Genomic DNA, 16897 nt, shown 5'->3' on the forward strand with positions numbered 1-16897 from the left:
TCTTCAGTAGTTACTTGCACTAAGATATCAAAAGTTACTTATACTTTATACTGAACTTCTTAATCCCACTTCTACACCCATTTGACTTGCACTAAGTAAGATCGGGTCAGTTACTTCCAAAATTTGGAAGATTAACCACTTAGACTGAAAAAGTTTCACGGACTTGTATACCAGTTGAGATTTTTTTAGGTCTTCTGTTTTTTTAGGTCTTTCCTTAAAATTTCCTCCAACCCTCTCATGGTTGTCAACTTCTATGTAACACAGGCGCCATAATGCCGTTTATGTATAGTCACCTTTGGTCAGAACTCCCCCGGTTCTAATACATTTTTAAATTCTGGAATCTTCAGCTCAGCTGAAATTCAGCTCCATAGAGTCCTTTGGTTAACAAGAGTTTTCACTTTTCTAGCCAACACAGAATTTCAACTGAATTCTATTGATAGATGTTTCTTGTTGCCAGCTTGTTCTAAACTTGGCTTGAACAGAACATCTAACGATCTACTCCCCCATTTTTTTCTATTGTTTATCTCTCCATCAACTTGGTCACATAGTTTACTGGAAGCAAGTTGCTTTTCTTTTGGCATAAATCATCTCCGAGACTTAGTTCTTAATGGGGCAATTACCATAATATACAATCTACTTCTCCCCAGCACCACTACCCCTCTCAAAGAAAAGCAAATGATCCACCCATCCCGCAGAATATTCAAGGTGCTGGAAATCTGAAATTAAAAAGTGAAAAAGCTGATAGTGTGAGAATTTCCAGCATTTTCTGTGCGGATAGAAACCCTTTTGCTGATTGCAATATCCTTAATTCTATGTAACGTACATTGAACGTTAAATTACAAATCTTGGGCCCGTAAATAACATTGCACCCAATTCGCATGATGTAACGGACACCTTGCGGGTGTTTAATGTCGGAAATTTGGAGAAGGTGCAAAGGGACCTAGGTGTACACAAGATTTATAAATAGTCCAAGGTGAAGTTAAAAGCTAACCTACACTTGGTCTCCCACTCAGCTTTGGTATTATGGCCTTTGCCATGGACATTGCTTTTGATCCTTGTCATTTTTATTTCTTATGATGGAATTAATGAGAAGGTTGACATGCACATTTGAAGAGTTTAATATTCTTTTGTCACAGCGAGTCTGCCTAATACTAATGTAAATACTGACATAGATATGCACAGTGACTTGCAGCTGCTGACTTGAAAATGGTTAATATCATGTGAGCCAATATTGTTTTTAATTGGAAAATCTAAAATGACAATTTTAAACCATGTAATTGCCCTGAGAAAAGCAGGTATTTTTCCTCCTATGCTTGGGCTATCAGTTTAATTGCAATTTTGGTGATGATTTAATGTACAGCAATTGGGAACCTTTTGAACTGTAGTTTTTAAAAATTATTTTCGGGACATGAATGTCGCTGGCTGGGCCAGTGTTTATTGCCCGTCCCTAATTGTCCTTGATAGTAAGACCAGGTAAAGATGTCAGTTTCCTTCCCCAACAGACATTAGTGAACCAGATAGGTTTTTCCCAACAATTGACAAATGTTTCATGGTCATCGTTAGACTTTTTATTGCATTCAAATTTCACCATCTGCCGTGGTGGGATTTGAACCGGGTTCTTAGAGCATTGCCCTGGGTCTCCGGGTTACTCGTGCAGTGACAAAATACCATTAGGCCACTGCCTCCCCTATTTGTTTCCCAATTTATACTTAATAATGAATTGAAGATGCCATCTGCTATTGAGAGCAGAATGGTTGCTGAGAAGTTAATTTTCATTATGCAGCAATCCTATCTAACATGCCTGAATGCGAACAAGCCAGGACAGCTGAATTTAGTCAAGGGTTGGTTCGTAACTACAAAGAACAAAGATGTCACATAGTAATCGCTATCAGCCATTTGAGTTGAGGGCATTACCATTAAGTCTTCCTCTGTCCAAGCAGTGATCGACTCTAGTATTCTCCAAGTCACTGGACTTTTTCTCATGATTTGTATGAATAGATCAGCCATCCAAAAGCACTTGATTTTAATCCTATCGACTCTCGCATAAGTTAACACCTTGAATTGACTTTCATCCTTTAATAGTTAAACTATCGCAGCATTTATAAAGATTATAAAGCACAATTAAAGATTATTATTCCTTGTTCGTATATCCCTATTAATAAGACCCACATGATTTGATGTGACATTTGAATTGGTCATGCCAGTTTCAAATCTCAAAATTCTTGCAATTAATATTTGTCCTTTAGATTATTCTAGTATGACAGTCCATTAAGTACTCACCATCTACCTAAAACTCAGACAATAATGAGCTGCCAAAGAGACATGAGGAAAAATGCCTGTTGAACATGTTGTGTCACTGATCTGTCGGCACCATGAAAATCTAATTTATTCACTTCAACTATGTGTTTAATTTGTTCTCTCAATCCTTCCTTCAGAAAAGCAGCAGTATTGTATGTACTTGTAGCAAACTAAAAAGCCATTTCAGCTGGCAGCTGAAGGATCAAGAATGTTAATCATATTTGTCCTTTTCCCAGTCTTCTGTTTTTTAAATATAGGCAGAACAGTAACATCGGGAGAGCTAAGTTTTGAATCTTTCAGCATAAACAACCTTAAAGTGCAGGAATCTAAGGAAGACTGGAAAAGTAACAGTTAATGGCATGCAGATCCCATCCCCTTCCCTTCCACCACCTCTGATTTCTTGTGATTCTTTATTTTGTTTTCTTGTTCGCTTATTATTTTGAGTAAATGGTTGCAAATCTGATTTATTTTTCTCCTGGACTATCTTTGAAAAGTTCAGGAGTGATTTTTTTTCTTATAGTTTGATCTCGAGTCAAGAGCCACATGTTTAATATCTTGTGTCTGTTTTGCAAATTGAAGCCTATTTTTCTCTTGTATTCTTTAGCCACTTGTATTTAAAATTCTCAGTGGAATACACTTGGTTAATTCCATACACTTTGTTCTAAGTGTTTCAGAGCTTGTGGCTTCAAATTGGAGATCAATCTTTACTTGAGATGGGGCTTGTAATGTACTCTCTGCAAAACCTTTCTTCTTGCACAGTAAATTATTCTATAAAGTGCCTTTAAATTGTCTGTTCATAGGAGCTGAGCCCTTTTACTAGCCTATGAAAATATCTTGGGGATTGTTTTGAATATCTTTTGCAAATGTTTTTAAAACACCCTGAATTCTCCAGTTGCAATGTTTCGCTAAATCTACAGGTTTGAATCCCAGATATTTTTCTCATGCTTCTTGTATAAAGGCTAAATAATTGCCTACAAACCTTGTTGTGCAGGTCTGATGATCCCAGACATTTAAGCTATGTAAAAATGCTGCCCTCATAACAATGGTAAACCCAATGGCATCTTGTTTTTCAACCTCCTGTTGGTTAGATCAAATCTGGTATTTGGTAATGAAGTTGCAATCTAATTGAGAGCCTCTAGCAACCCCACAAAGAACATTAAGTTTGAAATTTGTGAAGCACGAAAGCTTTGGGCTGAATTTCAACTTTGCATGTTAGAGATTCTAGAGTTGATTTCTTGAATTGTGTGGCAGATGTGCTTGCAAAGTTAAGCAATTAAGTGTGAAAACAAAATTTGTGTGCAGCGTGCCAAATTTGTGACATCATGATCGTGTGCTTTCGGAGCACTGCTCCTTCCTCAGGTGAATGAAGAGGTATGTTCCAGAAACTTATATATAGACAAATTCAAAGATGCCAGACAATGCTTAGAATGCGACCGTTTGCAGGTAATCAAGTCTTTACAGATCCAGAGATTGGGGTAACCCCAGGTTAAAGAGGTGTGAATTGTCTCCAGCCAGGACAGTTGGTAGGATTTTGCTTACCCGGCGATCAGAGGCTGAATGCCCTTGACTGCTGAAGTGTTCCCTGACTGGAAGGGAACATTCCTGCCTGGTGATTGTCGCGCGATATCCGTTCATTCGTTGTCGCAGCGTCTGCATGGTCTCTCCAATGTACCACGCTTCGGGACATCCTTTCCTGTGAAATCCTACCAACTGTCCTGGCTGGAGACAATTCACACCTCTTTAACATGGGGTTACCCCAATCTCTGGATCTGTAAAGACTTAACCTGCTTGAATGACACCGTGATCACTAGCTTTCTTTTGAAGTTGAGAGTGAGCATCATTATTTTGCCACTGTCACCAGTAGCCCTACCGAAAAAGCTACTGTGGCTACAATTGGCTTTCCTTCAGGTGCTTTTCAAAGTCTGTTTCTAAATTGTTTAGTTGAACGAGGTTGTCTTTATCTAAACCTTCAGAGATCTGTTATTACAAAACGCAATCCTTTAACTCCATAAGAAGGATGAGTGAGTCAGATGATTTCAACGCCAATACGTTGAACAATGTTAGTTGTTCTGAGCTCTCGAGCATTCACATCACTCTTTGGCAACTTCATATTTCTGCAGTGTTGCTCCTGATATGTGGGTACTATTTAAGTAAGCAAACATGAAGTCCTGTGCAAGCTAGCAACACAAAAAACACATTGTTTACCAGGGCAGCTCAACAACTTTTTCAACATCCTGGATTTTATTTTCAGATATAAATATTCATAAGAATACCCTATCCAATGCTTCTGCTCTCCAGTAGACATACTGGAAATACCAGTTCAGGATACCAAGACCTGCCATTATGCATGTAAAGTGCGAACTTGTGCCGTGGCCTCCAGTGGGCCTGCAGGACAGGATGCAAACCTGGGCGATTGGCATTAACTGGTCGATTTGGTATTGCTCTAAATCTAAATATAAATGGCTTTATGTCCCCATCCTTTGGATTGACTGTAGGTAAGATTTGTCAATTGGTTCTCCATGCAGATTCCAATCCGATCCATTCCCGTTACATTAAGTGCTTGCTCTAGTGTCCAGTTTGCTTTGATTAATTTTGTTTTAGATGAAATGATTGGTTTTATTGTACAAGACAAGCCCTCTTCTTGGCCATAACTGATTTGCTTTGAAGATTTTAAATTGTGAATTTAGAAGTTGCACACCACATCTTTATTCTCAAGCCTTTATCATATAGCCTGAGATATGATGGTACACCTGGCATAATGTAGCTTTTACTGTGGTTTTTAATAATGAGGACACAAATTGATAAACATAGAATTCCGATCTTGGCTTCGTTTTCTAAATTTTGTTCGTAGCTCATCTAAGTTTTCTGTTATTAATTGTATTGGTACGTCATATAAGGGTTAGCAACCTTCCTTTTCAGACACTGAATTCTCATCCAGCTAGAACTGATTCTTCATCCTTCAGCTCGATGAGATCTATATGGCATCCCTTTTAACAGTCTGAACAAAGATGTGGTTGGTTTGACTCCACAAGAAAAAGTGAATTTGGCATTAAATTAGCCTAGATGCATTAGTCAATGTTTTTCAAACTTTTTTCCAGTGACCCCATTTTTACAGAATGGCCGATCTCTCGACCGACGCCACATTGACAATCGATTCCCCATAATTACTTTTAAAAACCTTGCACACATTGTTGGCACTTTGTCTTATTAAATGTAAAAATTGTAAAATGTGCTGCTGTTTCACCTTAAAGGACAGTTCTTTCTGATTATTTTATATCTTCACACCCATTGTTGGCATTTGGCGAATTGCGTGCAAAGGCTGAGAAGATTAATTAACAGGCTCAATATTACACCATTTTAACACAGGTTTTCAACAAGTGAACACAGCTAACATGATCTCGGATAGGAAATTAACTTCCACTTCAGAAACAGGAGTCCCTAATTGCTGAAATAAAAAGGCGGTCAGACAATGTCACTGAGCGCTTGTCAGTATCGTTTCCCAGGTAAATACGTAACAGACGGGCAGCACGGTGGCGCAGTGGTAGCACTGCAGTCTCACGGCGCCGAGGTCCCAGGTTTGATCCCGGCTCTGGGTCACTGTCCGCATGGAGTTTGCACATTCTCCCTGTGTGTGCATCGGTTTCGTCCCCACAACCTAAAGATGTGCAAGGTAGGTGGATTGAACATGCTAAGATTGTCCCTTAATTGGAAAAAATGAATTGGGTACTCTAAATTTATAAAAAAGAAAGAAAGAAAAAAGTAACAGACTGAAAACATGCTTAAACAAAATGCTGCTCATAACTCGGCTGACTGATAGGCAAAATGTGCAACGTTTTACCGGCTTAATGCCATCCTTGGCGAATAATCAAAGTTCCGATAAAGCCAGAAGAAAAAGTTCTTGTGGTTCAGCTGATGGAGTCCATGTAACCACACGGCAGACACTGATGTTTGGGGACGAGTACCTGGGAAGAGTGGGTGGCAGGGGAGGTGATTGAAAAGAAAGAAGTGTTCTTGAAGGGTAAGAGACCTGGTGTGGAGAGACAATTCGGAGGTGGAAGGAGTGAACGTAGGGGCTTATAGGTGTGGAGGAGCCTGTAGGTCCGGATTGACTCTGGTAAAGGATGCACGGGGTTTGTTAGTGACACACTGAGCTCAAGAAATGATACAGATCCCGATGCTGAACACAATAGCAGGAAATGCCACCCAAAGAGAATTTTACAGGTCACTGACTGCAAACTGCCCCAACTACACTGTGACCCAAAAGACAAGAAAGTCCATGGCACTGGCTTCTACATCAGCCACATGTGGTCAAGCACTGTACTGCAGTGAGAATTTACTGAGAGAGAAAACAGAAAAAAATGGTCAGGTGATCTTTGGGGATCGTTTTTGGTGACCCATTCTACACCATCCCAAGACTCATTCGCGGGTCACAACCCCTACCTTGAAAATCACTGGCGTAAGTGACATGGCATGGGACCTGGAAGATTTAGTTGTGGGATAATGGGGTCATTCCACTGAAGCTAAAACTAAGACCATTTATGATTCATATTCAACTTGCAGTCAAGATTAGAATTAGCCTTCAATATAGGCCACCTGTTATAGAAAACAACTGACTTTGTTTAGATTGAAATCCGTTAACATATCTTATGCCTATTGTTTGAGCACAAAAATGTCGTAATCACTTACCTGATGAAGGAACTGCGCTCCGAAAGCAGGTGACTTCAAACAAACCTGTTGGACTGTAAGCTGGTATTGTAAGACTTCTTACTGTGCCCACCCCAGTCTAATTCTGGCATCTCCACATCATAGTAATTTTATGCAGTCGGAGTTCAGTAACTTTTTTTTCCAATTAAGGGGCAATTTAGCGTGGTCAATCCACCGAGCCAGCGCACCTTTGGGTTGTGGGGGTGAAACCCACACAAACACGGGGAGAATGTGCAACCTCCATACGGACAATGACTCAGAGCCAGGATCGAACCTGGGACCTCGGCGCCGTGAGACAGCAGTGCTATTCACTGCGCCACCGTGCTTCTACTGCACCTGGTATTCCCAGGCGGTCTCCCGTCCAAGTACTAACCGGGCCTGAGTCTGCTTCGCTTCCGTGATCAGACAAGATGGGGCGTTTTCAGACTAGTATGGCCATAAGCTTTTGACAATTGTGAAGTGCATGACTTGACTGCAGGAAATAAAACACTCAAACTTGAATGTAAACAAAAGTAAAACTATCAAAATAACACATGAATCAAAGAATACTGTCACTAACTATATTAAAACTATAAAGCAGTCACAATCCTCAGTTTGTTAATGTAGGGTAAATGTCATTTTTCTGGTGCACAAGTTTGAGGCTAAAATGATTTCTCTGCTGCCTAGATGGGACATCATACTGGTATCAGATGAAAACCACTTGGATAGTATGGTTGGGTCTTAGTCGGTGCATAAATGTGATGCAGTATTATATATGATATTGATGTTGGCTTCTTGAATTTTAAAATAACTTGGTCAGAATTCTTTTGTCAATCCACAGCTATTTAATAATTTTAAAATCTGCTCTAACACGCTTGAGCGACGAAGCTGCAACTTTTGTATCTGTTGGTTAAAATTCAGGAAGTCATGTGCTCATCTAATGTAACAAATTGATAGAATATGCATCGTGACTTACATTTTTTAAGTGATCATTGGTATGAAATTAACTGTCTGTGGCTTATGGTAAGAATGGTGCCTCCGTATTTGGTTAAATGGTGGTTATTTCTTCTACTTTCGGATTTCCTCCACTCTGTCATGGGCACTGCTCTACTGAGCAGGGGACTTTTTCTCATGCCTGTGTTCTGCTTATATGGAGGCTTGTGCGAATGACCACTGTGGGAGACCATATTCGCTTGCCACCCAATACCCAGCAAAATAACCTAGCTGAGTTTAGAAGCACATCATGCTCACAAATACATCAGCTTGTCAAACTTTTAAACTCGGGTTTATTGAAGCTTTTGCATAACAGTTTGAATTATTTTCTTTATATTTGGGAAGTATTAATCAGTATTTCATAAGAGCAACAGAATTTTAAAGATTTGCATTTAATAGATATGGAGTGGCCGCCAACTTCTGAGTTATATTTTTAAAAATTAATTATCACCCTCTGTGAATTCTTCACTTGTTTGTGATGTTTCTGCAGTGGTGGAAATTTAGATAGAGAAACTTGACCAATCCCTTAACAACATGTACCTAGAGTTGCAGCTTCATTGGACTGAGTGTTCTGACCGGAACATTTTGGGAGGAAGGGGAAAATCCAAGTTAAACACCTTTAATGCTATTCCATGAGCATGTTTTTTTTGCAGGAAATTGAATTGGAAGTCAGTTTCACAATTTGCAGTATTATAGTTTGCCTTTTTCTCGAGCTTTACATCTGCTTTTGCTGACATTTTATATCATCAGAAAATGCTTGATATAATTTGGTAATGCAACCGATTACAGTGCACTGAGGGTGCACAGTTTGTCCTGGTTATGAAGAGATTTCCTGGTGATATTGCCGTAATTTTAAAAACTGTTCATCCCCTTCATTTAGGATAGGTTAAATATCACCCCATGGGGTATTTCACTTTTGAAGTAGTTATTAAAATTGATTATTCTCTTTCTGTTTTGAAATCTAGATATCCATTTGAGAACCTTTTTCAATGATTCAGCTTTGGTAGTATACATATCAAGTTGTGGCAAAGCATACAAACTTGTATGTAAATTGAACCATTTCTCTGGTCCAAGAAAGACTTGAGGCTTTTGAAGATGTACTTGATTACAATTAAATTATGTTCTAATTACTGTAAACCTGAGCATATAAAAGTGTTTTTGACTTTTATTTGTATTTAAAATGTTTTGTTCTCCGCTATACTGACTGTTTTGGACCATCTGATTCCATTGTCATTGAGTTCAAGCTGATACTACATTAATACCTCATCATTCTACATTATTTAACAGTAAATTGAATTGGTGCAATTAAAACCTACATGCATTTTTATTATAGTAACTTCGCACAAATACAGATGAGTTAAAGCAAGCTATTTGATTGATTAGAGTAAAGGGAACTTGCCACTGTTTTTATTATCTGAATGCCAAATACGTTGATCTTCCAGTACAAAATGTATGTGCACGGAATTTGAATATTGCTGAAAAGAGAGACATGTTGCCAAAATTGTAACTTTTCACTTACCAGGACAAATGTCGGAATATCAAATTTCCAGCAATCACAACAATTTGTATTTCAAGAGAAAAGTTTGCTGATCTGTTTAAAACAAAAAAAAAGTGTCTCTTTCTCCTGTGGTATAAATTGTGATTGTTGGAAATTCAACATTCTGGGATTTGTCCTGATGAGTTCAAGACAAAAAGCTTCAGCACCATTTCTCTTTTCAGCAACATTCAAGTACTGTTGTCCCAAGTGACTATTTGTATTTGTATTTGTAGGGGCCTCACGGTAGCATGGTGGTTAGCATCAATGCTTCACAGCTCCAGGGTCCCAGGTTCGATTCCCGGCTGGGTCACTGTCTGTGTGGAGTCTGCACGTCCTCCCCGTGTGTGCGTGGGTTTCCTCCGGGTGCTCCGGTTTCCTCCCACAGTCCAAAGATGTGCGGGTTAGGTGGATTGGCCGTGATAAATTGCCCGTAGTGTAAGGTTAATGGGGGGATTGTTGGGTTACGGGTATGCGGGTTACGTGGGTTTAAGTGGGGTGATCATGGCTCGGCACAACATTGAGGGCCGAAGGGCCTGTTCTGTGCTGTACTGTTCTATGTTCTATGTATTTGAAATTCTTATGAACATTATAGGATGCTTATCCTGTTGGGGCTGACCAGTTAGGTCTGTAGCTGCATGTTCCCACCCACTTAGTTGTGGCGTTTTGTTTTGCTATAGTCGGGTATCCAAAAATGGGACTCATTTTAAAATTTTACTGAAGCAAAAATTTTCATTAACTTTACTTAAATGGGAATTTTAAGCTTTCTAGGGTGGACAATTTTGTGAACAAGTGTTGCTTAAATATTGTGACTGACAGGTTTTCAGAGAAATAAGATCATAGGGGCATTCTTTAAGGTGCTACCAATTGTTTCACCTATATTAATTGCAAGTGAATGGGAATTGCTAGTAAAAGGTGCAATAAATATGTCCCCTCGTCGCCTTGGTTTCCCATTAACAGACAACCGCTTTCTACCTATACCCAATTTGCAGACACAAGTGTTGATCGAAATAATTTTTTTAAATGTCAAAATAAATTGGCTGAGTAACTGTTAACTCGGTGATACTATGTCAGTATCCTTGATTTATTTTCAAAAATTTCCATTTCTGTGATTGTCTATCATTGGCATGTACATTTGGCACCATATTGCTTTTTCTGATATTCTCATCAGAAGCCTTCTGAAAAATATTATAACATGCTTGAACAAAGCTGCTACTCATTTCTACTTTTTTTGTTTTCCTGTGCACTTTTATTTTCATCTCTGTATTCAAAGTCCATAGTTTTCACCCTTCAGTGTGTTTTTAAATTTTTTTTTAAATTTTGGTCACTTTACTTTGTAATTTTTGTTCATTTTCCCCTTTTCTCCTGGTTCCTGGTTCCCCTGCATGCCGCTAACTGATTTCATAGTGTGTTAATTGATTTGTGAATTCAGGCTGAATTGCATCATCAGCAGATGTCTGATCCAGACCTACTGGAGGAATCGTCTTCTCTCCTGGAGCCAAGTGAGCTGGGACGAGGTGCCCCTTTGAGACTTGGGTAACTTGATTTGTTAATTAAAGTCTTGTTCTGTATTCTTAGCTGGGGCTTCATACCTCTACAGGTTGGCGTACAATTCCTCTGTCAAAATTGCTCAACTTGAGATGAGCAAAGATGATCAGTTGGCTTGATGGATGGGACCAGGAGTTTCAGGCTCTGAAGTTGAGGTTCAAATCGCCTTAGAAATCACAGTTTTCCTTTGGTCAAAGGTCTGTTCAAATCTTTTTGTAGGAGCTGGCCATTAATCTTTGACTGCCTTGCTAATCTCCCGTGCCTTGTCCATTTAGTATATCGCTGAGACATTGTAGATTTTGTAAGTTCAAGATGCCATATAATTGCAAACCATTTTTGATGAGCTTGATTTTTTTTCGAGGATGTTGTTGGCAGTAAATAAGAACTTGAAACTTACTTAACAATCCAGCATGATCCCAGAGAGTGAACAGTTTTGACAAAGGTGAATGAGGCCCAAATGTAGTCCAACCAAAGTTTGTAATGGACAAATAAATAAGCAAAGTAAACAAATATGTGAATGCAAAATATAGTTAAGTAAAATGTCCATTGTCCTTGAAGGGGTAAAAGGAAACAAATAGGTTAGGAGATCAAGGGCTTTGGGGTCAAGTACGTCAAATGTGGGGGGGATGGAGTGATTGAGCCAATTAACAGCAGCAGAACGATGAGTGAATGAGGGTTAAATATGCAGTTGGGGATGGACATAAAGTTGTAAGTAATTTGAATTTTTCTGTCCATCTAAATACAAAATGGAGTTCAAAATGGGTAGTGAGGAATATAATAAAATGCTTCAAGGTTCTTTTGTCAGTATTAGGACCATTAGAGTAGCTAGGCCATGGGAAATTATGAAGTCAATGGGTTGCAGTGCATATGTCCAGCAGAGTTTAAATGTTGGAAAAATATAGGTGGGAAATTAATTCCGAAGAAAGTGCGTGAGGTGCGAGATGGAAATCATTGTGGCATGGGGGATGGCTTGTGGAAGTGGAGACAAACAGTTGCCTGCAGATTTGTGATTTAAAATACAGCTCCGTTTACTGTTTTTAAGTATTTCCTGTGGTCTACGTTTTATTCTTTTATGTATTTTGTTGATCCGGTATGGAATTTGTACCCGTTCCCAAGACTATTTCCCCAACTTTCCTCAAGTTGCTCATCTTGAATTGTTTGGGAAACTTTGAGTTGGGGAAGGTACCTTTGTTTTTTTCAATATGTTGATCAACAGAAGCCTGAAATAGTTTGTTTGCTCAGTGGGATTAGTGAGAGTGAGTGGAGGGTGTTTGGGTGTTCATCATATTTGAGAAGAGGGTGGCTGTTACTTTGTTTTAAGTAAAGCCAGTATTTTTTTTTAAGTGTGTCTTTCAGAAAGGCACAAGTACAACAGGTTTAAAAAATAATTAATCCACATTTTTGTTTTCTTTGCTTTAGTACTTTATACGGAATTGTTTCAATCACATTTGTTCAAAATATAACCTAAACATGAATTTAAACGAAATGCAAGTCTAATATAGTTTTGTACAAGGGGAAGAGATGGAAAAAGTTTTTAATTTTTATTTTCTCTTTTTGCTTTGCATTCTGATACAAAACATTAGTCTGTTTGACCTATCTTACAATTTTTGACAGACAATCCTGGACTGCACTTTGTATTTTGCCTGTGTATATGCAGCTTTGTGAGTGTTCCCGTACTTTTTACATACAGCTTTGTGGCTGGCGTGATAAACCGAGAGAGGATCCCAACCTTTGAGCGGATGTTGTGGAGGGTGTGCAGGGGAAACGTCTTTCTACGCCAAGCTGAAATTGAAAATCCTCTGGAGGACCCTGTGGCTGTAAGTGCCCTTGGTGAAATTTCAATCAATTCCTAAAGTGCAAACCATTATGGCAAAGAATGGCACTGCTGCTGCCTGGGGTTTAATTTTGTGGTAACAGTTATTAAATTAACTTTGAAATAAAGTTTTTTTTTTTAAGACTTTCTTCGTAGATGAGTTGGTGTATCACAGGCACTTCCAAGAGTCGTGCTAGATCTACAGAATTTTGGCAGCATGTAACTGTAGAAGAATTACTGCTCTGGCAAATGCTGGTTCCAAACAAGGTTGACACCTCTATCCTGGGAATTTCAAATTATGTTACTACCTTCTGACTGAGAGTGTGTACAGTATTCAAAGCGAGCCATTTAGCTGTGATGGTAAGAAAATGGATTGTTCTCCCAGGAGCTACCCATAGTCGCCTTGGGTTTAAGAGCAAAAAAGGGACAAATTTGGACGGATTGTCACGATTGTGGAATCTACATTCTGCTCTACTCAAATTTTCAGTTGAATCAACTGATGGTTTATCTCAATTGGCTGGACAGCTTGTTCATGATGCAGAGCGAGGCCAACAGTGTGGATTCCATTCCTTGCCCCTCACCTGAGATGTGTTGACCCGCAGGTTAAATCACCACCCATCAGCGCTCTCTCAAAGGGGAAAGCAGCATATGGTCATCTGGGACTATAGCGACTTTGTTAAAACAAACCAAATGTGTGGTCGCTGCGGCACTTCAGCACCCCCACATTAAAAGACACCATGCTCAAGCTCTTGCCATGGACTCTATGGCAATCATTCTCCTTGTTCAGGAGCAAAAACACCTTCAGATATGACGTTGATTCTGCCAAATCATGTGGGTTGTTTTGAAATATATTTTCATGTTTTTGTCTTTTAAGTAAGCTCGCGAATGCCAGCAGAAACGTTGGCCAAGCTGGAGACTGCAGCAATGAATAAAGTTGTTGCTGATTATGATATTAATTGTTTCTGTTTTACAAACAATTGGGGATTTTTTGGTAATGACTAAATGGCTGTACACATGCTAAGCAATGAATGTAGCTCACTGAAAATGATACTACCCTGTGGTATAAAATGAATCGGCTTTGCTGTCCAGTAGTTTGTGTTGCAAATCACATTGCGACTTTTGGCAGTCCGGGATAGGTAAGAAAAATGGCCTGACAGCATTGCCCACAAATACTAGCTACCAATATAAATCGTGCCGTTGCCGTTTGTCATTTTTATAAATGACCTAGAGGAGGGCGCAGAAGGATGGGTGAGTAAATTTGCAGACGACACTAAAGTCGGTGGAGTTGTAGACAGTGCGGAAGGATGTTGCAGGTTACAGAGGGACATAGATAAGCTGCAGAGCTGGGCTGAGAGGTGGCAAATGGAGTTTAATGTTGAGAAGTGTGAGGTGATTCACTTTGGAAAGAATAACAGGAATGCGGAATATTTGGCTAATGGTAAAATTCTTGGTAGTGTGGATGAGCAGAGGGATCTCGGTGTCCATGTACATAGATCCCTGAAAGTTGCCACCCAGGTTGATAGGGTTGTGAAGAAGGCCTATGGTGTGTTGGCCTTTATTGGTAGAGGGATTGAGTTCCGGAGCCATGAGGTCATGTTGCAGTTGTACAAAACTCTAGTACGGCCGCATTTGGAGTATTGCGTACAGTTCTGGTCGCCTCATTATAGGAAGGACGTGGAAGCTTTGGAACGGGTGCAGAGGAGATTTACCAGAATGTTGCCTGGTATGGAGGGAAAATCTTATGAGGAAAGGCTGATGGACTTGAGGTTGTTTTCGTTAGAGAGAAGAAGGTTAAGAGGTGACTTAATAGAGGCATACAAAATGATCAGAGAGTTAGATAGGGTGGACAGCGAGAGCGTTCTCCCGCGGATGGAGGTGGCTAGCACGAGGGGACATAGCCTTAAATTGAGGGGTAATAGATATAGGACAGAGGTCAGAGGTGGGTTTTTTACGCAAAGAGTGGTGAGGCCGTGGAATGCCCTACCTGCAACAGTAGTGAACTCGCCAACATTGAGGGCATTTAAAAGTTTATTGGATAAGCATATGGATGATAAGGGCATAGTGTAGGTCAGATGGCCTTTAGTTTTTTTCCATGTCAGTGCAACATCGAGGGCCGAAGGGCCTGTACTGTGCTGTATCGTTCTATGTTCAATGTGTCTTAGGGCCTGAAAGAACTGGTAACTTTTCTATTGTTCGTCCCTTGACACTGCCAAGGACTCGAATGCTTTAATTGCTTGCACATGGATCTTAGCACAGTTTTTGCAACCCTGGTAAAACGTGGATTTCGGATTGTGCTCTATCTTTTTAGGGAGGTCAGGTCGACAAGTCTGTCTTCATCATTTTCTTTCAAGGGGACCAGCTGAAAAACCGAGTGAAGAAAATTTGTGAAGGGTGAGATTTGATTATTTTCGATCCATGTTTAGTATCCATTTCGATCCCACTGGCTGAACAATCGATCCATTATCCATCATGATATGCTAAAAATACCTGAAACTTCTGAACTAGACTTTTTCGAGTGGTTGTCTGCAAAGTTGTCAAATTTAAGATTCAAATGGCTTTTGAGCTTTATTTAATTGCTTTTGAATTTCGAGGAAAAAAACACAGTTCCCAAATTTGTTTTTTTTTTTAGTTTTGAAATAAAAAAAAGAAAAATTCAGTTGGAAATCAAACCCAACCAAAAATATGCAGAATGTCCATTAGAAGAAGATAATATTTTGCTGTTATCTATGCCAAATGCTCAGTCCAGCCTAATTCCATTTTTGATTTTTCAGTGGGGGATTGGCTTGCTAGGCCAGTTCAGAAGGCAGCGTCTGGTGTGCCATCTCGGCCAAACAAGGAAAGGGGGGCAGATTTCCTTCCTCAAAGAACATTAGTGAACCAGATGGACTTTTACAGCGATTGATGAGAGTTTTATGGTCACTATTATTGAGGTTCGCTTTTAAATTCAAATTTATTAGATAATTTGAATTAAAATTCCACCAGTTGCGATGGTGGGATTTCATCCCCTATGCCCTGAGCATCAGCCTGGGCCTCTGGTTTACTAGTCCAGTGACAACTATACACCAACAACTCCCACAGGAAACTTTTTCATTTACTTAATAGATTTGATGGCCTATTTCTAAAAATTACAGACTTTTAAACTTTTTTTTGACTTTGGCTGACCTCAAAGTAAAAATGGGCTCTTGGAATTGCAGTTTAAAACATGATCTATCAACTTTCCCTGGCGTTAAACATTTTTGAGTTCCCATTGAAAGCTTGGCTGCAGAGTTACGGTTACTCTGATTACTCGAGCAGCCAACACTGGAAAACATTGTAATATGGGCTAAAATGATTTCAGGTTATTACAGGGAGATTTTAAAGTCATGATAACCTTGTGTAAGTCTGTTGTGGCAGGCAAAGAAATGTTTCTGATGTGATTTTACAGTTCTATACTTGTGTTTATTTGCAATTTCATTAATGGATTCGCTTAAACAGACTCAAAAACAGCTTCTTTCCCGCTGTTACCAGACTCCTAAACGGCCCTCTTATGGACTGACCTGATTAACACCATACCCCTGTATGCTTCACCCGATGCCGGTGTTTATGGAGTTACATTGTGTATCTTGTGTTGCCCGATTATGTATTGTATTTTTCTTTTATTTTCATGTACATAATGATCTGTTGAGCTGCTCGCAGAAAAATATTTTACACTATACCTCAGCACACGTGACAATAAACCAATCCAATCCAATCTAACTCTGATTGGTGAGCAGTCCTTGTTGCAGTTGCATTGATACCACTGACTAGTGACTTTTTTTTTCTGAATGAGATCATATAACTAGTTGTTTACCTAATAACAGGATCTACTTTAAGATCATTTACTTCAGTTACTGCCAGCATTCTTAAAGAGACCTTGTTCTTGCAGGTTCCGAGCTTCCCTGTATCCTTGTCCAGAAACTCCAAATGAAAGGAAGGAAATGTTAGCTGGTGTCAACACACGAATTGATGATCTTCAAATGGTATGGTGTTCAGCATGCTTTATCACTGTT

At 39.4% G+C, this 16897-nt stretch overlaps 1 protein-coding gene and 1 pseudogene across 4 annotated transcripts in view; one reads left to right on the forward strand and one right to left on the reverse strand.

Moving 5' to 3' along the window:
• Window positions 1–16897, forward strand: part of LOC119954424 (V-type proton ATPase 116 kDa subunit a1) — a 97799-nt gene that overhangs the window by 25503 nt on the left and 55399 nt on the right. For 2 of the 4 annotated variants that reach the window (XM_038779625.1, XM_038779626.1), the window contains exons 6-9: window positions 10941–11044; window positions 12747–12873; window positions 15178–15260; window positions 16774–16867. In XM_038779625.1, the coding sequence (XP_038635553.1) occupies window positions 10941–11044; window positions 12747–12873; window positions 15178–15260; window positions 16774–16867 (408 nt within the window). The remainder of the gene's footprint in view (window positions 1–10940; window positions 11045–12746; window positions 12874–15177; window positions 15261–16773; window positions 16868–16897) is intronic. The other 2 variants (XM_038779627.1, XM_038779628.1) reach the window with 1 other exon arrangement.
• On the reverse strand, window positions 7327–7445 carry LOC119954579 (annotated as a pseudogene).

The sequence above is a fragment of the Scyliorhinus canicula genome, chromosome 19, assembly GCF_902713615.1.
Source record: "Scyliorhinus canicula chromosome 19, sScyCan1.1, whole genome shotgun sequence".
Lineage (NCBI taxonomy): Eukaryota > Metazoa > Chordata > Chondrichthyes > Carcharhiniformes > Scyliorhinidae > Scyliorhinus > Scyliorhinus canicula.